General features: G+C 42.1%; 2 protein-coding genes across 3 annotated transcripts; one reads left to right on the top strand and one right to left on the bottom strand.

The window, feature by feature from the left end:
• BPNT2 (3'(2'), 5'-bisphosphate nucleotidase 2) lies at nucleotides 1-22,096 on the bottom strand (the record flags this gene model as incomplete). Its single annotated transcript, XM_084620654.1, has 5 exons — nucleotides 1-3,546; nucleotides 5,011-5,172; nucleotides 8,680-8,775; nucleotides 9,032-9,191; nucleotides 21,701-22,096. 5 exons carry the CDS (start codon nucleotides 22,094-22,096, stop codon nucleotides 3,269-3,271), a joined length of 1,092 nt encoding a protein of 363 aa, XP_084476780.1. The 3' UTR covers nucleotides 1-3,268.
• Nucleotides 22,097-22,181: 85 nt separating this feature from the next.
• Nucleotides 22,182-26,812, top strand: LOC311516512 (uncharacterized protein). Of its 2 annotated transcripts, none has more exons than XM_084620657.1 (2): nucleotides 22,182-22,307; nucleotides 25,110-26,812. In XM_084620657.1, the coding sequence occupies exon 2, from the start codon at nucleotides 25,581-25,583 to the stop codon at nucleotides 26,652-26,654; it is 1,074 nt and encodes a 357-aa protein (XP_084476783.1). In that variant the 5' UTR covers nucleotides 22,182-22,307; nucleotides 25,110-25,580; the 3' UTR covers nucleotides 26,655-26,812. The 2 variants fall into 2 exon arrangements, with proteins under 2 accessions (XP_084476783.1, XP_084476784.1); XM_084620658.1 differs by having other exon boundaries at nucleotides 22,244-22,324.
• Nucleotides 26,813-27,283: the final 471 nt, after the last annotated feature.

Here is a 27,283-nt window from a genome sequence, read left to right as displayed (position 1 = left end):
TTTTGTAAGTACAATATTCAACCCTTTTATTTCCATGTTTGTTTATTCAGAAATATTTGGCATTCAAGGAATGCAAATTAGAACTTTTGATACAGTGCTATGTAGCATCGACGCCACCTTTTACTGTGAACTATGGTTCTGATCAAAACGAAGCGTATTACAAATCAAGGTACTCTAAAGCCCTAGAACATTGGTTGAAATATCAAGTTAAAATATAAACCAGTGCCAAAAATAAAACATTATCCTGGGCTTCCCTTTTAGTAGCTATGATAAAAGTTTTACATTACAAATTTATAGAAGAGGTACTATTGTAGACCCCAGCTGCACTGTAAATGTTATGTTTCAGCAGCATGCCTAAATATTGTACTGCCATTGTACAATAGGGTTTGGTTTATGTGGAAGACACCAAAGGATTGTAACCAAAGTAAGGACCTGTGCTCCAGGCCTTGTGGAGGACAATGTTACAGAATGATCCTTTACCATGCTGAACACATGATTTAGTCCCTACCACATGGGCAAGGCCAGACTGTGTTATATCCAAGCTGGGCTAATACCATGTTTAGGAACACAGCACAATCATGGTAAAATGGATAGTAGTTTTATCACAAATAACCCAGATGTGCACTGTTTAAAGTACTTTTAAATACTAGCTCATCTGTGCAAAAAAGTTACATTTTTCTAATATGAGAACATCAGAAAGCTTGATGTCAACCAAGGGCCCAATTCTGCCAACTTCAAGGGGATGCCTCTTTGGGCTAGATTGTGAGACTCTATGCATAGCCCTGCATGAGAGGTGGTGTGAAAGCTGCACCAACTCAGGCAGCACCAGGAGGTACTATGACTCAGGCATGCCTCTGAATCACAATTCCTCCATGGCCTCCTCCCTAGGCCTTGGAGATAGTAATTTATGGCTGGCCTATACCCACAATAAGGGCTTGATCCTGCAGTATGTTGAATACTCTGGACCTGATGCAGCCAAACACCTAAGGATGCAGTAACTGTAAGCAAATAACAGTCTTACTGACTCAAGGCTAGCTGCTGTGGCCAGCAAGTAGGGGAGTGGAGCCATAGCTTTGCCCATTCCCTGGTCACCTGCTGTGGGGAGAGATTAAGCAGGTGAATATCCCCATTTACTCCCTATGTAGGGATGTAAGGGGAGCTATTATCCCTTCTTACTTCCTTGCATTGGCATGTAGTCTGTCCACAATCTAGCTCTATGTAAGTAGGGTTGGCGGAATCAGCCCCAAAGAAAGAGGTAGTCACATACTTACTTGGAAAAGTTTACATGGTCTTCCAATCCAAACCTTCAAAATAAATCTTTGCCTTAATATCACTTAACACCTTATGCCCTATCTCTATGATGCATTCAGCTTTTACTTATATGCTAACTACGGCTATTTCTAGGATTAAAATTAACCCATTCCTTAATTAGTAGTAAAAGAGCTCTCTTTTTAATCAGGCCTCAAGTAGTTTTAAAGTAGCCAGAAGGGGGGAAAAAAAAAAATGCATTGTGTTCCTGCAAAATAATCTTACTGAAGCCTTGTTAAATCACTGACTTTAGTTCTTCAGTGAAGTTTAATTGTCCAGAATAAATCTGCCCACTGAAAAGGAGCAAATTTGTTTTATTTCGCAAAATAAGAAAGTCATTGATGTATTTAAGCTCTTGATTTAAGAAGAATTATAAAGTTATTTTGTAGGCAGTGTCACCCTCCTTTTACCACATGGATGATAATTGGAGTGAAGATTAAAATTTTTACCAGGGGAATATAAATTTTGCATAAATGGCCTATACTTGTATTGAATAAACTTAGAACGGAAAAAAAAAAGATTTGTGTTTAAATGAAACTTTTCATCTTCTCAAGAAAGCTAGACACTTACCCACAGGTACTAAAAAGAAAAAAGTATATTTTAAACTTGCTTTATTAAATATTATTCTTCCGCCTCCCTAAGACAACTCCCAGTTAGACAGTTACATTTTCAGAAGAGAAAGACCCACATAATTTAGTGGTGCAGCTATTTGTTATCGGACCTCAATGGACTAGTGTTTTGTCCCATATGAACTGGGCTAAAACTTGGAAGTGGAATTAATTAAAAAGTGCCCTACTTCAAACTGAGGTACATCAATGCCACAGGTCCCCAAAAATTTCCCAACCCCATTTTGGGTTATGGGAAAATGTTGTAATTTAATGCAGAGCTAAATTCCATGGTGAACATGTGGCCACAGACTGTTCAGAATTAGAGTGCTTACAGCAAAGAAGGAAAGAGTACATCTTTTGAAGGGAATTCATACAAGACAACCTTTAAGAAGCCAGCAAGTTAATTTTGGAATTCTAAAAAACTGCTAGTTTAAATCTATAGTGTACGCTAAACCACCTACTTACTGTTGCCAACAACACTGTCATATGTGTTGTCTAGCAACTTAGTGAACAAAAAGACATTAAAGGAAAGGAGGCTGCTTCTACAGGGACAAACATTGAACTAATCTCACATTAGATAAAAATCTAGCATGCACCTTTAACATTGCAAATGGAAATCAAGGACAAGAGTTTGTTAAAAACCCATACAAGGAACCACTAATTTTCTTTTAAAAAGATATACAGAAATAATTACACTGATTAATAAACCACCAATATTCATGATTTTCTCATGTGAATTAAACTGGTTTAAGTTTTCAGAAAAAAATATCAGCAAACTAGTTCAGAACATGTCTGATCATTCAAAAATACTGTTCTGTCAGAAGAACTGTTGAAAGCAGACACAAATGTGTATGCAACTTGTGCTTTTTATCCAAGGGAATATGGAACACATGGTCATAGGTTTCCTACTAGATGGATTACAGGGTTATCAAGTGACTACATAAATCAATCCTTTCTTCTACTAAATTCAAGATGGAGCAGCTACAATACTGTAACAATGTGATGTGTTCCAAGAATCCGTATGAAAAGTACCACTTATAATAATCTAAGTACCCATTTGGATTTTCTTTTAGTTTGCCTATATTCACAAATATATACTGTATGTGCACCTTGAGTATAACTGTATGGAAAAGTCTCAAAAGATAAAAGATGGCATGGGACAGTTCAGTCACCTTCCTAATTCTGAATTTGTAACTACCACCAATGAAGAAGCCCGATGCTATATGTAGTCCCCCAGAAAACACTGAGTGGCCTTGGCTCTCAGTGCCTAGTCCCCAGAAGGCTCTTCTCACGCCCGTTTCCTTAGGCTGAACATTTCGAGGCTGCAGAAACATTTGTGTACTCCTCAGCAGTTATGTTTGTTTATGTGATGCCTTCTCCAGATCTGGGAGTTTGTCAACCAACGCTTGATGATTCACATTGATACTGGCTAGGAGTCCCCCCTCATTGCCATCTGAACCAGTATAACTGATTTCTTCACCAGTCAGGGTAGTCATGTGACCACCCAATGCTTTCAGCACGGCATTCCCGGCGCATATATCCCATTTTTTGATGTACGTCACATGAATATATACATCAGCTTTTTCTTGTTTCTTGTCAGGCACATCAAGGAGGGCTAAAACTTTATAGCCTAGAAGATTAGAAAGGTAACACCAGTTAATGAAACGTCAACGTTCCTAATTCATCACAAAACAATGGCATTTATTAGCAATTACAAAAATGATTTGGTTAACCATGTCGTGTTAGTTGAGAATGTAACGGTGCATGCAGCAGAAACCTTCACCTTCTGTTACACTTCCTGCAAGGTGCTGAAATCAAGATTTTTCCTCTACATGTCACACTTGAAACAACCCATTTTGACCATCATTATTTCCTTTGCACCATCCTCTACTGGTTTGATAGATACATAGACACATCAACAGAATCAGACTGTGTATGCGTTTAACTAAATGATCGTGTTTTACTCTTGGGCTTGTTTGCTTTGCCACAATTGTATCGCTTATCTCCACTTCTCTCTCAAATGTTAATCTCAAATGTTTTGTTAATTCTAGCTGGCATGCGTATCAAACATATTTCCAGTTCATAAAAATCTTTGCATGTAATCAGATTTCGTTTTATTGACTGACTTCATTCTTTACAAAAGCTCCCTACTCACTCATTTCACAGTACAGTTCATCCTCTTCATTCATGCTAAACCTCTCCCTCTTTTTATATGCTGCCAACTGGAATGGAATATTTGCTTTGTCAATTAAACTTTCATCTCTCCTGCTAACCATAACCTGACTTCTTTAGACTCATTCTCTTACCCATGACTGCTAATCAACATGAGATATTAAGTGCATCTTTTCTAAAAAAAGAACAAAACCCCAAACCAGATATAGCTGTCCATACAAAGAAATTAGAAGATGCCCTTTTGTGAAATGCAGAAATTACCTGCATTTTGCAGTATGCTGAAGTGAGTAATTACTTCACATTTGTGCTTCCCCTTCATATAGGCACACTCCACTTATACCATGAACCAATTTTGCCAAGACATTTAATATAAAAAACCCTCCAACCAATTTGCTTGCTTGTAGTAAGATCACTTCTGGGACTGACTATTAGATTCTTAAATCACTGAACTCTTTTCTTAAAATTTTCAGCTTCTATATCTGAAATTATACGATCTTTTTATTGTTCTCTCACGCCAGTAAAACAGTGCAACAACTCCTGTTTCTGTTCATGATGATCAGCCTTTTCTTAACATAGCAGCCAGTTTCACTCTGATCTTTTCTAACATTCGGGATAGAGCAAACGTCACCCAAAATGCTCCTCTCTCAATGTACCCCGTACTCTCTTCTTGTTTCATGTTGGGCCTAATGTATGGGTACGGACTCCTTTTCCTGCCAACTATAACAACAGTGCTTTCAGTCAGTCACTCACTCAATTCCCATCCCGCAATCTGAAATAGGTTTAAATTTGGGTTCTAGGTGCATGAAATACAGTACTTCTGCTGCAAATTCCTTGTTTTTGTCACTTCTCCGGTTTAATAACTGTTTCCTTACCAAGTAATCCACAAGCAATAAAGTGTCTGGGATGCTTAAAGGTAACAAACCTGCTCCACCTGCTGGGATGATCACAGTTTTATTTCCAAATGTTTGCCGAGCAACCTGCTCTACTTTTCCTGCATGAGAGCGGGACACAATAATTCTTGGAGTTCTCTCACTGTAGGAGGAACGAGCTTTTACATTTGACCCGCCATCAACCATTGCCCACGCTACAAAAGAAACATACATTCCATTAGTGGGTTTTGGAGACATCTGCTCTTTTAGAGATACAATTAAAGAGATGCTAACTTAAAAAAACCAAAAAACAAAAACAAAAAACTAGTGCTTCTGCCGGATTCCCCCCGCCATTATTGTTAGAAGAAAACACATAAGATTACTAGAATAGAATTCATGGGAAACAAAAATTTCTTTTTGGAATTTGTGTACTTAGTGCATTTTAGAACACTTCATGTGTTAAGTTCAACTGTAATCTTTCATAATAAGTAACATATTGTAAACCTGGAAAAAATGTGATTGTAAAATTCACAGGGAGATTCAGGGGCAGATGTAATGTAGATGATATTACCTGAAATTCCTTTAGCTCATTCTTCTAAATTGACTATATTTCAAATAGATAGTGAAATTTTACCTTTTATTTCCTTCCCATCAGTCAACAAAATACTGTCATCTTTCAGATCAAGAGAGAAGAATATGAACATGTTTATTTTCAGAAAACACGGATTCATTCAGAAGACTGAATTCAGGATGCATAGCCTTCTGCTTCTAGATCATTGGTTCAAAAAAAATCACCCCTTGACAGGCTGTGTCCAAAAGCCATTACAATGTGACATTTATTTGGTGTTCTAGCTGGTGATTTCAGCATAGTAGAGAGGCTGACACTATGTGGGCAGAGACTGAACTAACCTGTAATCTTTAAATATCGCTCTCCCTTATTGATTTATATTTATGTGGTAGAGCAGGATCATGACAAAACAAAAGGTTATGGCATTTCCAGTTTGGAAAGTTACTCAAGATTAGGGGTTGAGAAGGGTAATAGAACTAACTATATTTTTACATTTAAAAAAAAAAAAATCCTATTTGGATGTCATTCCTGAAGATTTCTGATGGGCTATCCTTGCAGATTCCTTTTTTTAAAAGAACGACTATGGCAAATTCCCAGTTACGATGACAGAATTTTTGTTGGAAAGAAAATCAGCTCTCCAATAATAGGTGCGGCAGGTGCTTCAGAAAAAGCCAAGATGCATATAAAATGTGAAGATAAAGTCCTAATGATAAACTGGAATTAAAGTTAACATTTAAAGAATGTAATACTTAGGTGGGGAAAAAAAAAATCACAACATTGAATATTCTAACAGGTAGAAAACCTAGTTCATTTATTACATAACTGCTCTGGACTCTAGAGGTCAGTATGGCCTAAGGGGAAAGGGAAACATGTTATCAGCCTCTGTTTTAACTATCCAGGAATATAACATACATTTCCTTCAAATATACTCAACACTGGATTTGTTGTTTAAGCCTTTCAGAAGTTACTGGCAATACCCTGTCCTTGAATGTTTATGGAGGAGATAGTATGATGGGATAACTTGATTCTAGTAATTAAATATTCATGGTAAATACGCCTAATGGCCTGTGATGGGATATTAGATGGGGTGGGATCTGAGTTACCCAGGAAAGAATTTTCTGTAGTATCTGGCAGGTGAATCTTGCCATATGCTCAGGGTTTAGCGGATTGCCATATTTGGGGTCGGGAAGGAATTTTCCTCCAGGGCAGATTGGAAGAGACCCTGGAAGTTTTTCGCCTTCCTCTGTAGCATGGGGACGGGTCACTTGCTGGAGGATTCTCTGCTCCCTGAAGTCTTTAAACCACGATATGTCTGAGCTATTGAAGTCCTCATAGGTGAGGGATTTTTCGCAGGAGTGGGTGGGTGAAATTCTGTGGCCTGCGTTGTGCAGGCGGTCAGACTAGATGATCATAATGGTCCCTTCTGACCTCAGTATCTACGAATGTGTATGTTTAAACTCGCATCCATCCTCATCAGTGCTTCAACAGACTCAAGAGATTCTGTATGAGAGTGCTGCTTGTTTGGAATACACAGATTTCCCGCCCCCCAGAAAGTCTTGTGTTTAAAACAACTGTGAAAGATGGATGCATAGCCGTTATTAACAGTGGTTCCTGAAGTCAGACGCACATTACGCAGGGTGCATACCATGGGCTGTGGTGAGGAAGAGCAGTGCTGGCTACCCCACTGCCCATTCAGGTTTGGCCATCATGATGGAGAGACTGCAGGGCCAAAACTGAGTGAGTGGCATTGCAACTGCTGTGCTTGGGGTGGGGCATGTCTTTGGAGTGAACAAGCGCTGCAAGGACTAACCTTTAGGTGAGAAATACCTTACTAGACAGGAAAGTCATGTGTGACTAAGTATAGGCTATTAGAGTGTGTCTTATGTTTTTCTTTTACCTGCAAGCTCTGTTAAATAAACTTCAATGTGGTTTTACTACAAACCTGTCTAAGGGCATGGCTACACTGGAAACATCAAAGCGCTGCCGTGGGAACACTCCCGCGTCATCGCTTTGAAGTGCGAGTGAGGTCACGCCCGAGAGCGCTCTTCCAGTGCTCCTGGTAAGCCACCTCCATAAGGGGATTAGCTCAGAGCACTGGGAGCGCGGCTCTCAGCGCTCAGAGCCTGTCTACACCAGCGCTTTAAAGCGCTCAGACTTGCTGAGCGCAGAGGGGTGGTTTTTCACATCCCTGAACCAGCAAGTTGAGCGCTATAAAAATGTGTAGACAAGCCCTAAACATCCTGTGCTAAGAAGTGCGTTGAACTAAGGTGAAACCAGTGAACTGGGATGCATAGCTTTTCTGGAAGCAGTGAACTGGTGTATGTTGCGGGCGTCCAGAAGATAAGGGACTGGGCACTTAAATGTAACAGAGTGGGATGCGTAAACTGCTAGCCTGCACTGGGACAGAGCGGGGCTCTGGGCACTCAGAACAGAGCACCTATGTTGCCAGCAGCAGGTGGCTTGGGAGTGTTTTCCCTGGGTGAGCACAGACAGGGTTCCCTCCTGCTGTGAGCTGGTGGTAGTGATTCACCACAGTCATCTCAGGTAATCCCAAAAAGCATCAGGACACTGGACCTGGAGAGGCCGGTTCGGAAGGCACAGACTTTGACGGGTGAGGTGCTGAGGCCATAGCGGGCCTGATAGGAAAAATTTCTGTGGGTACCCCTAGTCATTAAGGTCCTGATTTTGCTACCCTTACTCATGATAAAAAATAATTTGCTCGTGGGAGCACTCGTATGGACTTCAATGAGACTGCTTGTGTGAGCAAGGGGCCACTCAGTAGAAGGGTGATAGAATAGAGGCCTACATATGCAGTGGTGTTTTTTGTTTGTTTTTTGTTTTTTTTTTTTTTAAGAGATTGTTCTTAATGTTTCAATGAAAGAGCTTCATCAACCACTCTATTTTTGGTTTATGTTTCTTCCATGTACCATTCTTCTGCCCCACAAAGACCACCTTTTCCTGTGTTTTGTGGGTGCCCCAATCTTAAGGACTCTGGACGTTACCACAATATAAATAAGTAATGACACATTTTTGTTTTCCTGTATTAAGTACTATTGTACCCATTTATAACTACAGATTCTCCCGCAAATGTAAAACTTTAACTGTGCATCAGTGAAAATGGCAGAAACAGAGAGTGAGACGTGCACACTGATACCTGTGTATGCTGAGAAGGGCTTGTGTATGACTCCTACCACCGGTTCACCATTCACAGCCACGCACACCATAGTAGTGACATACTGTCGAAGATCCTCTAAGGGTGGGGGAGGAGGGGGGAGGGACCAAGGAATCAGACAAATTAATTAGCTCATCATCATATAGGTTAAAAGCACAAAAAAAAAAAAAAAAAAAGACCAAGATATCTACCTGCAAAATGACAACAGCTCTAATAAGCAACAACTCTTGTATAAAATTTATCTTGAAAATACATTTCATTTTTGTCTCCTATCTAAAGGGGAAAGAATCAGAATTAAATATCTGGCTCAGTTTAAAAAATAAAAAGCAGTTACCTGTATATTCATGTGTAGCGTCTAATGGATCAATCCACACTGTCACACTTTCTGCTGGGACCTTTTTAGGCTGTATTTTTTCCTTTATGTCTTCAGGAATACTGCGATCCCAGAAAACTGTCTCCTTATCAGGTGGATCAACGTGTTCTTCGGTATTTATCTATGTTAAAAATGATACAAACAGACATTAACCCAGAGTGTTGTACCAGGATGAGCTATCAAATATTTGTGCACATAATGGCAATTAACAGCCTTCCCCTTCTCCTTGAGGAATTTCATTTCTAACTCAACGTGGGTGGGGGGAGGGGGAAATCCCAAAACATTTAATGAGTTTGGAGACCAAATCATACCTCTGAACCTTCAGATCTGCCCATGTGCAAAACTGAATACATGACAGGTGACCAAACCTTAGAACTCCTGTATTTTGCTACAAGCTATCCATATTTCCAGATCATGGAGTTTAACTATAAACCCTGTTATTAAGGATATTACTGTTGCTGTGTGAATTAAATAAATCACATTTTTTTAAAAATAAAGTAAACTGCAGCCACAAAATTCCATCATGAGCAGTCACAAGGACCTCCCACAAGGGTCACAGCAGGGCTGGAATTCCACACCTTCAGCTCCACAGCACAGACTTCACCACTTAAGGATAACTGGAGCAAGTTATCCTATAGATGGACCAATCACTAGATGAAGAATCGACGCATACACTTCTGGGGATTACATAAATATTTGCTGGACAACTAAAGAATGCAGTAGAGCAGGAATCCTGGCTCTGGGAAGGAAGTGCTGTCTAGTAATTTGAGCAGTGGTTGAGATGTGCTACCCAGACTACCCGGAACACTATTACTGAAAAATTGCTTACTTTCTCATTTTTACCATATAATTATAAAATAAACCAATTGGAATACAAATATTGTACTTACATTTCAATGTATAATATATAGAGCAGTATAAACAAGTCGTATAACATTTTAGTTTGTACCAACTTTGCTAGTGCTTTTTATGTAGCCTGTTGTAAAACTAGGCCAATATTTAGATGAGTTGATGTACCCCCAGAAGACCTCTGCATACCCACGGCGGTTGAGAACCACTGCTCTAGTCTATCTAACATGGAATGGCCCTAATTACCATTTAAATACCTTTTAGTACGTCTCTAAAGGTTGAGTTTGGGTCATGTAGCCCGCTGGTTTCTTAACCCTTTTTGGCCCGGTGTCACAACTGACATAAGATTTCAGCAAGCCAGTAACAAATGTGTGCTTCCAAAATACTATACTAGTTATTGTAAAGCCACAGACAGTCCCCTTCGGGCCCTCTAACCCTCATTCACCACCAAGACAAACCAGACTTATGTGACAAATGGTTTATTAAAATCAGAAATCACATATTAGGTTCTTCCAATTCCAAAGAATCAGAAACACCTCAAATCAAAATGTACTTCAGATCTTACCCCAAAATCAAACTGATAGCCAATCCTTTAGCAACTAAAAATGAAAGGTTTATTAATATATAAAAAAAGGAAGGGAGTTACTGAGAGGTTAAACGGAATCATATACATTACAGTTGATTTCAGAGTTTGTACATCAGGATAATAGCATGATGTTAAATCTGTTAGCTTGCAATAAGTCTCTCTGTGTCATCATAAATATTGGGGGTCATCAGTCCTTTGTTCAAAGCTTCCCTTTGCTAGAAACCATAGTCTAGAGATGTGGAGCAGGAAGAAGACCAAGAATGATGTCACAGTCTGCAATTTCTCTCTCTTAGGTGCATTGAAAGTTACTGGCACAAACATGGAGTCTTGGGTCACATGTCCCTTGCTGTTTTATGAGGCATTCACTGCCTACATGCTACCTGAACAAATCTTGGGAAGGGGCCCTGGAAGAGCTGATTGCCCTTAATGGGCCATCAACCAGGCTGGTTAGCCTTGATGTAAATCTGTTTTGCAGGTGTCACCCAGAAACACAACAGGTGTAAGATACAAACACATAGCAAATATTCATAACTTCAGATACACCAATACATGGATTTAAATAGGATAATAATACATAGCAGATTATAACTTATCCATTGATACCTTCAAGACATACTTTGTATAAGATTTATCATACCTGTGCAATGGTGGTGACATTTTAGTGTACACATGGTCATCTTTCTTTCTATACCAGGGGTCTCAAACTCAAATGACCATGAGGGCCACATGACGACTAGTACATTGGCCTGAGGGCTGCATCACTGACCCCTTCAACCCCTGCTGCCCTGGCTCCGCCCCCATTCCAACCCCTTCCCCAAAAACCCCACCCCAACTCCACCCCCTCCCTGCCCCCAGGAGGTGCAGGAGGGGTGCAGGGTGCAGCAGGGGGCTCAGGGCAGGGGGTTGGGGTGCGGCCACAGGAGGGGTGCGGCCGGAGGTTCGGCTGCAGGAAGGGTTTGGGGGGTGGGCTCCAGCCCAGCGTGCACCGGGGGCAGGGCAGGCTCCCTGCCTGCCTGCCCTGCCCCCGCGCTGCTCCGGGAAGTGGCTGGAACCAGGGGGAAGGGAGGGGAGGGGAGGGAGAGAGAGGAGGGCGGCACAGGGGTCTGTGTGTTGCCCTGGCCGCGCCTCCAGGCACTGCCCCCTGCAGCTCCCATTGGCTGGAAACAGGGAATCGTGGCCAATGGGAGCTTTGGAGGAGGTACCTGGAGGCGCAGCCAAGGCAACACACAGACCCATGTGTCCCCCCCCCCCCCCCCCAGATCCCGGCCGCTTCCTGGAATGGAGCGGGGGCAGGGCAGGCAGGCCGGGAGCTTGCCCTTGCCCCTGGTGTGTGCTGGGCTGGAGCCGCTTTACGTAAACGCCTGGGGGGGGGGGTACGGGGAGCTAGCGGGCCGCAGAAAATAACCCTGCGGGATGCATGTTTGAGACCCCTGTTCTATACAGTGTCACATAAGGACTTGTAATTTGTAAAAGATGCACCTCCATAAAAAAGATGCTGTCACTCATCGTTGCACTGTAGAATTTTATTGGACACCCTCACCCATAATGGATTCTTGCCCACTTCACAGATCATCACACAAATTTGTGGGTATAACTAATGAATAAAGAAGAAACAGGTCTTAAAAATAAGCCCCACACAATTTAAGACAGTGAACTGTGGGAGAGAGTTGTGATGCAACTGGACACACAGTGTCAACAAGCATTTGTTCCAATAAAAGATATTACCTCACCCACCTTGTCTCTCCAATATCCTGGGACCAAAACATCTACAGGGTTGCAAACACCACTGCAACTGACTGTCTAACCATGAATGCTGCAGATTTTGGCTCTCTCTGAAGGATTAACGTCCGGCTTTAGTTGGATAAGCCTTTAAAGTTTTTATTCCAATATTGGTTTGTGTGTCTCTGCAGCATTAAAGATTTCTCTTTAATGGTGGTGACAAAAAACAACAAACTTCAAATTAATTTCTACATGTTGGCAGCTACATATTCTTTCCTCCTCTTGATTAGGGTTAGAGGTGTTGGCTAAATAAGGGGGTCTGCAAATCATGTTAGTCTGGAAGAGGGTCAGCAACTCTGAAAGTCTGGGAAACCCTGGGCTAATTAATGAAAGGTGCTAGAAAGTTTTTCCTTTGTGTGACATTTACTTTCCACAAATGTGCTCTTAATAGAAGGCCTTCAAAGATTAAACATTGACCAAAGACTCACTTACAATTCATTACAATTAAAGAGATAAACTGGGTTAAAGCACTAGTTGTCTAACAATCTTTAGCTATGCCAGATAGCATGCCACAAGCTTTTAAATTTACTTCTAATTTGCAATAATTTATTAAGGCACATCCTGAAAAATAGCTTTATATACTGATAAACTGGCGGAAAAGATTTCCCCCCAAACCTACCAAAACTCTTCTATGTCAAAGGAAAATTACAGAGTTCTTTGGTATAGCTTGACCCAAGTTCCAATCCCCCAAAAAAACCACCACTTGCTCATCTACAGATTGTATTTTTTTAATTTCTAAAGTTCTGCCAAAAGCGATACAAATATATAACCTAGCCCATTTTAAAAACTTTGCCTAGAGACCTGCTTTAGGTCTCAAACTGTTATGACCCCAAATGCCTTAATAACAGAACTCCTGTTTTAGCAAAAACCATCGAATCAATGGAACCACCTCTGTTTAGGTAACTTTCATGCTGTTGATCTGCATATACAAGGTCATGTCCATAGTTTGGGTGCCCTCAAAACTTCTCTTTTCATGGGAAAAAAATTAGATAGCTAAATAATTTGCATGTACAAGATTCTGAGTAGGAGCAGAATTATGGCCATTGCAAATTTGTTCTTAAATGCTAGTAATAAAGTTACAATCAATGTGCAATATATAGAGCTTCATTAAATCGGCTTTTATAACAAACAAAAACTGACTTTTGTAACATGAAACTTCAGTAACATTCCTGACTGAGTTTGAAGGAAGTCACTCCTCATAAAAAACGGCCTTCTATACAAATTTATACAAAGCTATACAAATTTCTCGCTTCCCTGCAGCTTTCTAAACACATCTATAAGAGGCAAATAGGCTACTCTTGAATGACTATCAATTATTTTCTTATATGAAAAAGGCAACTTAATTGCAACCCACAAATTCAGAACTACTTTAAAATGAATTTGTGGTTTATCTGAATCTCATGAAGTATGAAGGCAATTTATTCTGGAAAAGTACGAGCAGAAAATTCAACCAAAACATCTGGGCCCAAAAAAGCTGTACAACAGGGGACTTCCCAGGCCTTAAGCACTTGGTTCTTTATATTGAGGACATTCTCTCTCATAACTTGTTGGCAAAACAGAAAGCTGGGATTGAGAGACAAGTCATGAACATACTAAAAAAAAAAAAATCCATGCTGATGAATCCAGTAATCTGAACAAACAAACTACAGTCCAGCCTGCCTAAAGCATTACAGGAACCTCACACTGGTTCATTTTCCTGTGCTGGGCTATTCCTTAACAACAGTTCATTAAGTCTTTTTTACGTCACCCACCCTCCTCCCAAACGTGCTTGGAATGCTAGCCAGTTGTCCATGAAAAGGTGCATTAAATAAGACATTTTCCAGTTTGGGAAGCAAAACTACAGCTATATCCTATGAAGTCTCTCAATTATACTGAAAATTGAAGATATAAAAATAATTGTAATTAAGCATGTGAATAGTCAAATCCTTTTGGCAGCTTTTTAAGGAGATACATGTTTATAGTTTAAAAGATAGCAACTGCAGCTAATGGAAAATGCAGTATTTCTAAGGAAGAAATTGTTTCCTTGTTCAAAATACAATGAGCTCATCATATAATGCTAAACTTTGAAAAAGAGTGAGGAATTGATTGCAAGTGATAAAATTTAGTTTCACGATATGGAATTCCATAAACAATTTTAGGAATTAAGTAGGATAATTTTAAAATAATTTTAAAAAGTTATCTGCATATGAAGTATAAATATGTCCAGCTGTAAAGTAAGCACTCCCAAATACAAATCCCACTATTATTTCATTAAAACTGCGGATTAACTCATTCAAATACTGCCTGCTTGTAATTTATAGGCAGCCTTTACCAATTAGGCACATGTGCAGAAATCATGCTTAACACTTTTACTCCAATTCACCCTTTACAGGAACTGCAGAGGACTTAAGATTTTATGGTCAACAGTTTCAAAAGCCCCTGTTGAAATTAACAAAACCAACAAGAATGCCAACTTTGTCCACTAACAGAAAATCAACCAACAAGATCCGTGGACTAACCACCTAAAGCTAGAATGAACGCTCTCAAAACAGTCAAAAGATTCTCTATTATGCTAGAATTGCTTTGCCACAAGAAGTTGCTGGGGGCGTGTGTGTGTGTGTGTGTCACACACCTGGAGATAGAAGCAGCTAGAGACAGGAATAAATAAAACAAACAGCATGGCTCAAAGCCTCTGAGTTGAGGGAATCCTGGTACTTTATGCTCCGACTGAGATTACTGCTGTTTTCTTCCAGATTACCAGCCATGGGGGACATAAATGCAAGACCCAGTTCAGAGCTCCCTGAAGTGCACACTCTCATTGCCAAGGCTCCTTAAAACTCAGAGAAGATGGCACATTTATCCCCTCACTCACAACACAGATCTGCTCTCATGGCAGTAGCTAATCCACTCCCATATATGATGAAGTAGATAAATTCTTGCAGCGATAAGAAACTGTTTCTAAGCAAAGGCATGACCTTGTCTCAGTCATGTTTAATCTCAGTTTGTTTCTAATTAATATAAACCTTATTTCCCCCCAACCTTTCTTCACAGGTACCTAAGGAGTGTAACAGTCTTTGTCGCTGTCACCTGGACTCACTCTTGTTCTAAATTTCCTGCAGGTCAGTGTTCTATGTAAAATAGTTAATAGCTGCTGTTCATGTCTTAGTGAACAAGTGTCCGCATCACAAAAAAATCACCACTCTAGCTGGCCATTTCTCTGCACGTTTCAGCAGACAGGACAGGATTGGATGGGCATAGAGAGTTAACCACCATCTTTCTTAAAGGCATCCCAATCAGATCAGATTTGAGGCACATGGGCTAAACAGTATGCAGAAGCTTGCACTGTTCCTCATTTATGGACAGAGGAATTCAGTCTCAAAGGTCTCTGTCTGGAAATTTAAAATAAAAATACCAACTGAAATAGTTTTAAATACATTTGAAAAGATAATCACAGAACACATTGCACCAGGAGGATGTTAAGGGCCTGAATTAAAACTCACTGAGGAAAATATATTAAATGGGAAATCCACTTCAGTGCAGAGGGCCTGCATAAATCCCCAGACAATATCGGTCAGTGGAATTTTGGGTTTACATCTTAGCTCACTGTTCTACTTAGGTACTTGCTGGAGATTGCCAAAAAAGGAGACAATGTCGCAAAAGTATTGCAACAACGTAACTGCCCAAAACAAGGACAGAGTTCTTCCCACAGAGAGTTGTACTCATCTTGTTCTGCACAGTGCAGTGACAGTTCACAGGATGACAAAGGAATGCCTGTCAGGGTTTTAATAGCATTTAGCTCTTTGAAACTTCTTCCTTAACACTTATATTTTCATTGCCAAACTGGTATTAAAAGCATGATTTACTGTCTCAGACTAAACTCCAATTACTTCTTACAATCACTTTTCAGGATACTTGCTGCCACGCACAGCAGGTTTGGATATGGCAAGTATAAAAATGAAAGGGTTTCACAGTTTGTGTGTGGCAAACAGTGCTTTGTGGCATGGAACTTAAGAAAAAAGGAAGTGGGCAATACAGATGCAATTTACAAGAAACAGTTCCTTATTTCTATGGATTGAAATCAAGTTAAAGTTTAGCTTCAATAGCACTAGTTACAAGCTTGCAATTAGGCATGTGCTTAAGAATCTTGCTTGACTGGGACCATCTTTCTGAGCTTTTCTTCCCTTCATTCTGTCTAGGTCACAAGGAAAAATAGGATGAAACCAAACTCATTTTCTAGTTAACATTTGGCTGAACAACCAAAAAACCCAACGTATAACTGTCAGAATTCGACAATGATTTGCATCCCCTTTCACATGAGGCCCATAACTGCAGAAGTAGGGTGGCTACAGCTAAGGTTTGAGGTATACTGGAGGAATTCATGCCAGTGAATACACTGCAAAAGGCAGAGGTCCTGTGGAAAAATATATGGTTGCTAATTATATGATCACATACTATCAAAATGCATAAACACAAAGAGGCAGAATTAAAGTTGTACTGGCAACCGTTATTCTGGCATTTTCTAACTTTTGAGTGTGCGACTTCACAACCTAAATAACCCTCTTCTAAGGCAGTGTTTGTATGTCATCATATGTTTAATGCTTTACGACAGTAAGCCCTTTGTGACATACCATGCCTTCATGTCTGAATAGCAACCAGGCCGTGGGAGCACCAGTCCCGAGAAGCATCTAAAGGCCCCATTGTAATACAAATATTAAAGAATAACCCTCAGTAAAAGGTGATCATGCTTATTGTAGCATATAGTAAAAATTACAAGCTACTCCTTGCTCCTATTTATCTTTGCTGTAAGAAGTCTTAGTGTAAACGGTGTGAATTTAGCCAGCTGACATCAAATAGAATAACTTGTATAAACAGTGGACTTTTCCCCCATTCTGCACATAATGGAGACTCACTGCACATTTTTTTCCTAAGAGGAAAAAAAAAGGTACAACATTTTCTATGGATTTCTCTCCCCTGCAGATTTCAAGTGCTTTTATTTATAAATCACAGGTGTCAGAAATCCAAGACTCTTTCCATGTTTATTTCAAATCCCATAACAAGGAAGTTTAACTCTTCCTTTTTTATGGATAACGAGGTCTTAACAAGAAACTCTGCTTCAAGTACTGACTGTTAACATTACAAAGAAGAAAAGCATGTAAAGTAGTGTAGTGCAGGGTAGACAGAACCGCTGGGAATACAGTGGCTCATTGGTTCGTATGTCTACTTTGATCAAATGACAAACACTATTTCCTACTATCTAATTAAGCTATTTTTGAATACTGGAAAATTACAATAATGCTGAAAATGTAATAAAGTTTCTGTTCTTTAAATAAACTGTGACCGAGGCTATGCCTACTCTTAATCCGCACCACTGTAGTGTTTCATTGTACACATTCACTACAGCAATGGGAGGTGTTCTCCCATTACTGAAGTTAAGCAACCTCCCCAGGAGGTGGTACCTAGGTTAATGGAAGAATTTTTCTGTCAGCCTAGTACGGTCTACATTGGAGATTAGGTTGGTATAGATACATCTCTCATGGATGTGGACTTTTCACACCCCCTGAGAGATGTAGCTTTGCCAGTGTAAGTTTTCAGTGTACACCAAACTTAATTTAAGCCCCTATTCCTGCACCCATGTAGGGAATCACTGACTTTAACAGAGCTTCACATAGGGGATGGCCCAAATGCTTCTCTTTGCAAGACTGAAGCCTTAGAGAACTAAAACCAAAACAGCGCATACTTGACTTATGCCAGGTAGTGAATGCCTTATTTTTTTTTTTTTAAATGTTTCTTACAAACATTATCTTTGAGTTTTGTTTCATAAGTATTAACCAACAGCAATTAAACTGAACATTTTAGTTACACTTGATCACAATCCATCCTATTAATAATGCTGAGAATTACTATTTCAAGTTAATGAAGGAAGTGTAAATCCACATAAAATAAAGTCAGGTTTTTCATGGTTAACTGAACAAGTGAACCATCACTATCCATATAAAGAACCCAAACAAGAGTTACTTGTTAGCTACAGAAGAGAAAAATTTGGTGCAGAGAATCATTATCTACATAGTCAAATCTCCTGCCTTCTGGAAAGAACTGTTTCCAGTAGAAATATCAAAAATGGCATTTTCACATTTTCTTTGAGACTACCTATAAAAACAGATCTCAAAAATTATTTGCATTAAAGGTGTATCATTTTGGTATATCAATATTTCTTGCCTCGCTGCAAAATTTGGTCCTTTGCTAACTGACAAGGAGATATCCCAGCAAGGGATGCCACAAACACACAGGCACTTGCATAATGTTACTCATGCAAGAAGTTATTTGCTGCATAAGTGTTTCCACAGCTGTAGTGTGTCTATCTATTTCTTTGCCACTGTAGCAGTTTAAGTGTTGACATACCCTCAGTCACAGTTTCTTTAAAGAACAAAAACCTTCATTACCTTTTCAGTATTACTGTAATTTTCCAGGGGGAGCAACTTTCAAGGTCTCTAGAAAAATATTACTCCTAACTTATTTTGAGCATATTAATTTACAAACAAATTGGTTTCACCAGTCAAAGTTGGTGGCATTAGAAAGTGAGGTTTATAATGGAAATTTAGATTACCTTTAGCTCAGAGGGTAGTAGCAACTAATGCTTCCATAAAAGACACTTGTTTTTAAACAAAAACAAAAAACAGGTTGTCACAGGAGACTATTACAATTCTTTGTCAACCAGCACGTGGACAAGGGTGATTCAAATGATATAGTGTTCTTGGACTTTCAGAAAGCCGTTGGTAAGGTCCCACTCCAAAGCTCTTAAGCAAAGTACGCTGTCATGGGATAAGAGGGAAGGTCCTCTCATGGATCAGTAACTGATTAAAAGATAAGAAACAAAGGTAGGAATAAATAGTCAGTTTTCATAGTGGAGAGAATTAAATAGTGGGGGTCCCCCAAGGATCTGTATTGGGACCAGTGCTGGTAAACATATTCATAAATGATCTGGAAAAGGGTAAACAGTGAGGTGGCGAAGTCCGCAGACAATACAAAATTACTCATTTTAATTTTATCCAAAGCTGACTGCAAAGAGTTACAAAGGGATCTCACTAAACTGGGTGACTGGGCAACAAAGTAATGCACATTGGAAAATATAATCCCAACTATACATACAAAATGATGGGGTCTAAAATAGCTGTTACCACTCAAGAAAGTTCTTGGAGTCACTGTGGATAGATCTCTAAAAAACATCTGCTCATGTTGCAGCAGCAGTCAAAAAAGCAAACAGAATGTTAGGAAACTCATAGATAAAACAGAAAATATCATAATGCTACTGTATACATCTATGGCATGCCCTCACCTGGAATACTGCATGCAGTTCCGGTTGCCTCACCTCAAAAAAGGTATCTTGTCATTGGAAAAAGTACAGTACAAAGAAGGACAACAAAAATGATTTAAAAGACTGGGACTGTTCAGCTTAGAAAAGAGACAACTGAAGGTGTTGATACTATAAATGTCTACAAAATCATGACTGGTGTGGAGAAAGTGAATAAGGAAGTGTTATTTACCCCTTCACATAACACATGAACCAGGGGTCACCCAATGAAATTAATAGTCAGCAGGTTTAAAACAAACAAAAGGAAGTACTTCTTCACACAACAGTCAACCTCTCCAACCAAAAGGCCAAAAGGTATAACTGGACTCTAGAGAGAATTAGATAAATTCATGGGTGATGAATAGCAGCCATTGATGGACCTAAGATGGTCAGGGATGCAACCCCATGATCTGGGTGTCCCTAAACCTCTGATTGCCAGAAGCTGGAACTGAAGGACAGGTGATGGATCACTCAATAATTGCACTGTTCCATTCATTCATTCTAAAGCATATGGCACTGTCCACCATCGGAAGACTGGCTACTGGGCTAGATGGACCGTTGCTGCAGCTATTCTAACGTTCTTAAGGTTGTTTAGATTTCTAATCTTGTCCTCCAAAGTGTCCTCCAAACTCTCAGCTTGGTGTTGTAAGCAAATTTTATAAGCATGCTCTCCACTCCACTATCCAAGTCATTAAATGAAAATATTGATTAGTACTGAACCAAGAAGAAACCTCTAAAGGATGCCACTAAATACATCCTTCCAGTTTGACAGACAACGATGGATAACGACTCTTTTCAGCCACTAGTGAGTGCACCACTATATAGTAATTTCATCTAGAACACATTCCCTGGTTTGCTTATGAGAATGTCATGTTAAACAGTGTCAAAAGCCTTACTAAAAATCAAAATTTATGAGGTCTATAGCCGGCCCCCTATCCTCCACTAGGCCATAACCCTGTCAAAGAATTAGGTTGGTTTGGGATGATTTGTTCTTGACATATCCATGCTGGCTATTTCTTATCATTCTATGACAACACATGTAAGGTAGTGTGTAGGACTACCTTACACAAGTTTGCTTACATATTTTGATGTGATAACTAATTTCCCAACTCCACCCCTAGTCCCTGCAATTCAGATGTGAAATATACCTCTTTTCATTCAACCTACTGAGACAAAAGCCTTTATAGCACTTTGGGGCAGAATGTATAAAAACTGGATGTTTCATATTAACGTGCCTACTGTTTGCAGTACAACTATATTTATATAAAACATGGGTTCTCAATCTGGGGATCAGAACAAGGTGTCCTGCCCTTCTTATACTGTATTACCAAGGTCTTCTCTACACCAGAAAGTTGTGCTGCTTTAACTGCACTGAAGTAGTTCAAGCAACATAAACCTGTAGCGTGGACGCAATTATACTGCTATAAAGATACCTCATACTAGTATAGCTAATCCCACATAGGAAAGGGAATAAACTATACTTGTACAAGACACCTTTGTAACTGCATCTACACTATGGGTTGTGCCTAGGATAACCCAGGCCTGCTTGGTATGTCACTCTTGTGACTAGAGATTGATGAGCCTGTTACATTGGCCAAGAGAGATGTGTCTTTTAGCTCATGCAGTTGAGGCTCATGCATTAAGCTCCAGAGGTCCATCCCAGGATTTATGCAGATGACAACCGGGATCAACATTACACTAAGACAACCATTACTGTAAAACATAAAATCACATCCCTAACTGAAAGAGTTATACTGGTACAAAACTTGGGTGCAGCTCAGACCTTAGCCTAAGAGGATCCTGGCAAGGAAAAGGCGGAGAATAACTTGACAAAGTATTGCAGGGGCCACCCAGTTTAACCAAACAGAAAGTTGCCCTTACAGGATACTGAGCTACCGGTTCAAGTGATTTATGATTCGGGATAGGTATGTTGGATAAGGAGGAAGTGCCAGGGAAGAGATTCCCCGAAAGGGAGGGGAGGGGGGGTTTGGTGTTCAGCTATACGGAGGGGGCTTGAGAGACACGCGGCTCACTCGGTTAAGGGAAGGGGGCGCTGACCAGGGGCTCGGGGGGCGGGCGTGGGACCCACCTGCACGCTGGGGAAGGTGTTCTTGAAGAGGTAGAACATCTTGCGGTTGGACCGCACGTCCCCGCTGGTCATCTTCTCTTCGGCCCCCTCGCGGGTCTTGCCCTTCGCCTTCTCGTTGAGGACGTTGCTTTCCCGGACGCGCTTCACCTCCTCACCCCCCTTGACGGCGGCCAGCACGGACACGGCCAGCAGCTCCCGCAGGTCCACGGTGCCCTCGGGCCCGGGGCCCGGAGGAACGTCGGGGCCGCCCCCGGCCCGCTCCGCCTGGTCGCCCAGCATGAAGAGGGCGAGGCGGCCGGCCAGGAGGCCGGAGTAGAGGTGGTAGAGGACGCCGAGGCCCAGCAGACAGAACACGGCCACTCCCAGCGGGGAGAGGCGGATCCCCATGGGGGCCATGGCCGGGAGCGGCGGGGCGGGCGCGCAGCCGGCTCTCGGGGGCCGAAGGCGGGCGCTCACCAGCGTTCCATAGCGGCCCGCCCACCCCGCACCCAGCCCGGCAGCGGCCCGCGGGCAGCGCCCGCCCGCATGGAACCCCGGGGAGCCCGGCGGCGGCAGCCTCTCTCGCTGCTCAGCTGGCTCCCGGCTCCACGTTCCCCGGCGAGCAGAGGTGAAAGGCAGCGGAGCGTGCGTATCCGGGTTAGGCGAGGGCGGGGCGCCGTGGCAGGCTGCCGGGGCCCCCACTGAGCATGCCCGGAGCAGGCTGCGGGGCGGCGGCGTACTGGTCCCTGAGCCTCAGGGGGGGTTGGGGGGAACTGGGGCTGCGGGCTGTGAGAAGGGAGGGCCTAAAAATAGGGGTGAGGGGCTTAGAGCCACAGTGAAGTCCAGCGTGCAGGGAGTTCAGTGCTTCAAATCCTGAGTCAGGCTCACATAGAGAATCATGTCTGGTTAGGTTTCTAGAAATATAAATAGAAAGAAAAGGAGGACTTGTGGCACCTTAGAGACTAACCCATTTATTTGAGCATGAGCTTTCGTGAGCTGTAGCTCACGAAAGCTCATGCTCAAATAAATGGGTTAGTCTCTAAGGTGCCACAAGTCCTCCTTTTCTTTTTGCGAATACAGACTAACACGACTGCTACTCTGAAAGAAATATAAATGTTGGGGTTCTTTTATTTGCCTTTGAGCCTTTAGGGTACAACCAGGCCATGTTTTCAGACTTCTGTTATTATGATTCTTATTAAACGGAAGCAGAGCTTAGGTAATTACATAGCAGGGGTTTTAATAAGAGCATCAGATATCACCAGCAATTGCTGAGAGTTGGCAACAGTGCCTGTAAACAGCCGCCCTCGGGTGATTCACTCTTTGCCCACCCCCTCATCTGCCCTCCTGAAACACTTCAGACCTGTGTTGAAAAGAATTTTTGGTCAGTGGCACCAGTGTCAAGGAAACTGTCAAGTTTCCTTCTCTACTCTGAACTCTAGGGTACAGATGTGGGGACCTGCATGAAAACTTCCTAAGCTTACTTTTACCAGCTTAGGTTAAAACTTCCCTAAGGTACAAACTATTTTACCCTTGGACTTCCACTGCCACCACCAAACTTTATCTGGGTTCCTGAAAAAACATAGTTTGGAAACTTCTTTCCCCCCAAAATCCTCCCAACCCTTGCACCCCACTTCCTGGGGAAGGTTTGGTAAAAATCCTCACCAATTTGCATAGGTGACCACAGACCCAAACCCTTGGATCTTAAAACAATGAAAAAGCATTTAGTTTCCTTACAAGAAGACTTTTAACAGAAGTAAAAAAAATCATCTCTGTAAAATCAGAAATCATACTCTAACGCTTATCTAGCTAGATTACTTACTGAATTCTAAGACTCCATTCCTGTTCTGTCCCCAGCAAAAGCATCACCAGACGGACACAGACCCTTTGTTTTTCTCCCTCCTCCCAGCTTTTGAAAGTATCTTGTCTCCTCATTGGTCATTTTGGTCAGGTGCCAGCGAGGTTACCTTTAGCTTCTTAACCCTTTAGAGGTGAGAGGATTTTTCCTCTGGCCAGGAGGGATTTTAAAGGGGTTTACCCTTCCCTTTATATCTATGACAGAAGCCAACCATCACATCCGAACAACAGTTCCCTTTGAATGCTGAGTGGAGATGTGAAAGTGGAGCAGTGGTTGGCATGGTCACTTTTGCACTCTATGTGTGTACATGCCTGTGAGTAGTGGATGTAAATACATTTGGCTATGGCCTTCAGTAAGCGATAGTCAGTTTGCTAACACTAGCCAAAACTTTTAGGCCCCACTCCTTTAAAATGATGCATGTGGACCCATTGAACTGATCACGCTGTAAATGTTTGGCTAATTTAAACTGACTATTCCTTATTGATGATTCATATATATATATGAATCATCAATAAGGAATGATTCATATATATATATATATGAATTTGTGATGAAGACATACAGGTTTTTTTTTAAATTGAAGCAGATATGCAAGAAAAAAGCTAAAAATTAAGGATTCTTCATATATATACTCTTCACAAATTCATGAAGAGTTTTGTTTATTTTTTAAGTTTCAGCAAAAACAGTTATGCTTTTTCCAAACCTGAAGTTTGGCAAAACTAGGTATTTTTTCAAAACTAGGTACTCAGTGCAGTTAAAACTAGGTGTATATATATCTGCACTGAGCATGCTCCCTGGTCTCCACTAACCTTCATCGACACTGAGGCCTAGTGTACACATCAGGATAAAAAATACACACGCCTTAAAGACATAGCTATACTGACCTCACCCCTGGTGTAGACAGCACTAGGTTGATGGAAGAATTCTTCCATCAATCTAGCTACCACCTCTTAGGGAGAAGTATTACCTATGCTCAGGGGCGGCTCTACCAATTTTGCCGCCCCAAGCAGTCGCCGCTGAATTGCCGCCGCTGCTAGAGAGGCGGAGCTACCGCCGAATTGCTGCCGTGGGACACGGATTGCTGCCCCATTCTCAATGCCGCCCCAAGCACCTGCTTGGAAAGCTGGTGTCTGGAGCTGGCCCTGCCTATGCTGAAGGGAGAACCCCTCCTGTCAGTGTATGTAGTGTCTATACTGAACCATTATAGTAGTGCAGCGATTTAAGTGTAGATATAGCCTAGTGTATCTCTACACTACGAAATTAGGTCGATTTTATAGAAGTCGATTTTAGAAATCAATTTTATACAGTTGATTGCATATGTCCACACTGAGCGCATTAAGTCGGCAGAGTGTGTCCTCACTACCGTGGCTAGCATTGACTTACGGAGCGGTGCACTGTGGGTAGCTATCCCACAGTTCCCGCAGTCTCCGCTGCCCATTGGACTTCTGGGTTAAGCTCCAAATACCTGACGGGGTTAAAACATTGTCGCGGGTGATTTTGGGTACATGTCGTCAGTCACCCCTCCCTCCGTGAAAGCAACAACAGACAATCATTTCACGCCTTTTTTCCTTGCAGACTCCATACCACAGCAAGCATGGAGCCTGCTCAGCTAAGCTCACCATCACCGCCGCTGTTGTGTCCTGAGTGCTGCTGTCAGCAGATGGTGCAGGACAACTGCTAACCATCATCATCCTCCGCTTCCGCTGCAACTCTGCCCTCCTGCTCTTGTAAATAAGCTCAGTCTCAATAGCAAATTTCTCCATGTTGTCATTATCCACCGCTTCCGCTGCAACTCTGTTCTCCTGGTGCTATAAATCCACCTCGCAGGTCCTCTCGTCGTTCTGTATAAATATCTATTCTCGCGGCATCCATCGTCATCCACCGCTTCCTCTGCAATTCTGCTCTCCTGCTGTCCTGCAGACGCCATATCACGGCAAGCGTGGAGCCTGCTCAGCTCACCGGTGCTGTTGTGAGCATTGTAAACACTTTGCACATTATCCTGGAGTATATGCAGAACCAGGCTAAGAGGAGGATTTTGATGAGGACATGGACACAGACATTCCTGAAAGCACCGGCTGTGGCAATTGGGACATCATGGTGGCAGTGGGGCTGGTTGATACAGTGAAACGCCAATTCTGGGCCCAGCAAACAAGCACAGACTGGTGGGACCGCATAGTGTTGCAGGTATGGGATGATTCACAGTGGCTGCAAAACTTTCACATGCATAAGGCCACTTTCCTGGAACTCAGTCAGTTGCTTTCCCCCACCCTGAAGCACAGGAATACCAAGATGAGAGCGTCCCTGACAGTTGAGAAGCGAGTGGCGATAGCCCTGTGGAAGCTTGCTACGCCTGACTGCTACCGGTCAGTCGGGAATCAATTTGGAGTGGGCAAGTCTACTGTGGGGACTGCTGTGATCCAAGTAATCATTGATGTTCTGTTATCAAGGGTAGTGACCCTGGGAAATGTGCAGGTCATAGTGGATGGCTTTGCTGCAATGGGTTTCCCTAACTGTGGTGGGGCGATAGACGGAATGCATATCCCTATCTTGGCACCGGACCACCTTGCCAACCAGTACATAAACCACAAGGGGTACTTCTCAATGATGCTGCAAGCACTGGTGGATCACAAGGAACGTTTCACCGACATCAAAGTGGGATGGCCAGGAAATGTGCATGACGCTCGCATCTTTAGGAACTCTGGGCTGTTCGAGCAGCTGCAAGAAGGGACTTACTTCCCAGACCAGAAAATTACCATTGGGGATGTTGAAATGCCAATCGTTATCCTTGGGGACCCAGCCTACCCCTTGCTTCCATGGCTCATGAAGCCGTACACAGGCAGCCTGGACAGTAGTAAGGAGCAGTTCAACTATGAACTGAGGAAGTGCAGAATGGTGATAGAATGTACCTTTGGACGTTTAAAAGCTTGCTGGCGCTGTTTGCTGACTAGGTCAGACCTTAGCGCAACCAACATTCCCATTGTTATTGCTGCTTGCTGTGTGCTCCAGAATATCTGTGAGAGTAAGGGGGAGACGTTTATGGCAGGGTGGGAGGTTGAGGCAAATCGCTTGGTGTCCGATTTTGAGCAGCCAGACACCAGGGCGATTAGAAGAGCACATTAAGGCGTGCTGCGCATCAGAGAGGCTTTGAAAACCAGTTTCATGACAGGCCAGGCTTCAGTGTGACAGTTGTGTGTATTTCTCCTTGATGCAAACCCGCCCCCTTTGTTGATTTTAATTCTCTGTAAGCCAACCACCCTCCCCACTTTGAAATAAAGTAACTATTGTTTTGAAACCATGCATTCTTTCTTTATTAATTAAAAAAAAGAGAGAGATAACTGACAAGGTAGCCCTGGTGGGGGAGGAGGGAAGGACAAGGCCACATTGCTTATTGTAGCCACACTACAAATCAAACTGTTTGAATGACAGCACAACAGCTTGGGCCATCCTTTGGAATGGAGCGGCTGGGTGCCCAGAGCCTCCCCCACCCTGCGTTCTTGGGCGTCTGGGTGAGGAGGATATGGAACTTGGGCAGGAGATCAGGCGGTTGTACAATGGATGCAGCGGGGGTCTGTGCTCTTGTTGGCTTTCCTGCAGCTGCGCCAGACACTTCATCATGTCTGTTTGCTCCCCCATTAGCCTTAGCATCACCTCCTGCCTCCGCTTCTCCCGCTCCTGCCTCTGCTCTTTGCACTCACTTAATGCTTTCCTAGCCTCTAACACTGAATGCCTTCATGCATTCAGCTGTGCCC

This window comes from Lepidochelys olivacea, assembly GCF_965140295.1.
Source record: "Lepidochelys olivacea isolate rLepOli2 genome assembly, chromosome: 2".
NCBI classification, from domain to species: Eukaryota; Metazoa; Chordata; order Testudines; family Cheloniidae; genus Lepidochelys; species Lepidochelys olivacea.
This window is presented reverse-complemented; position numbering and strand designations above follow the sequence as displayed.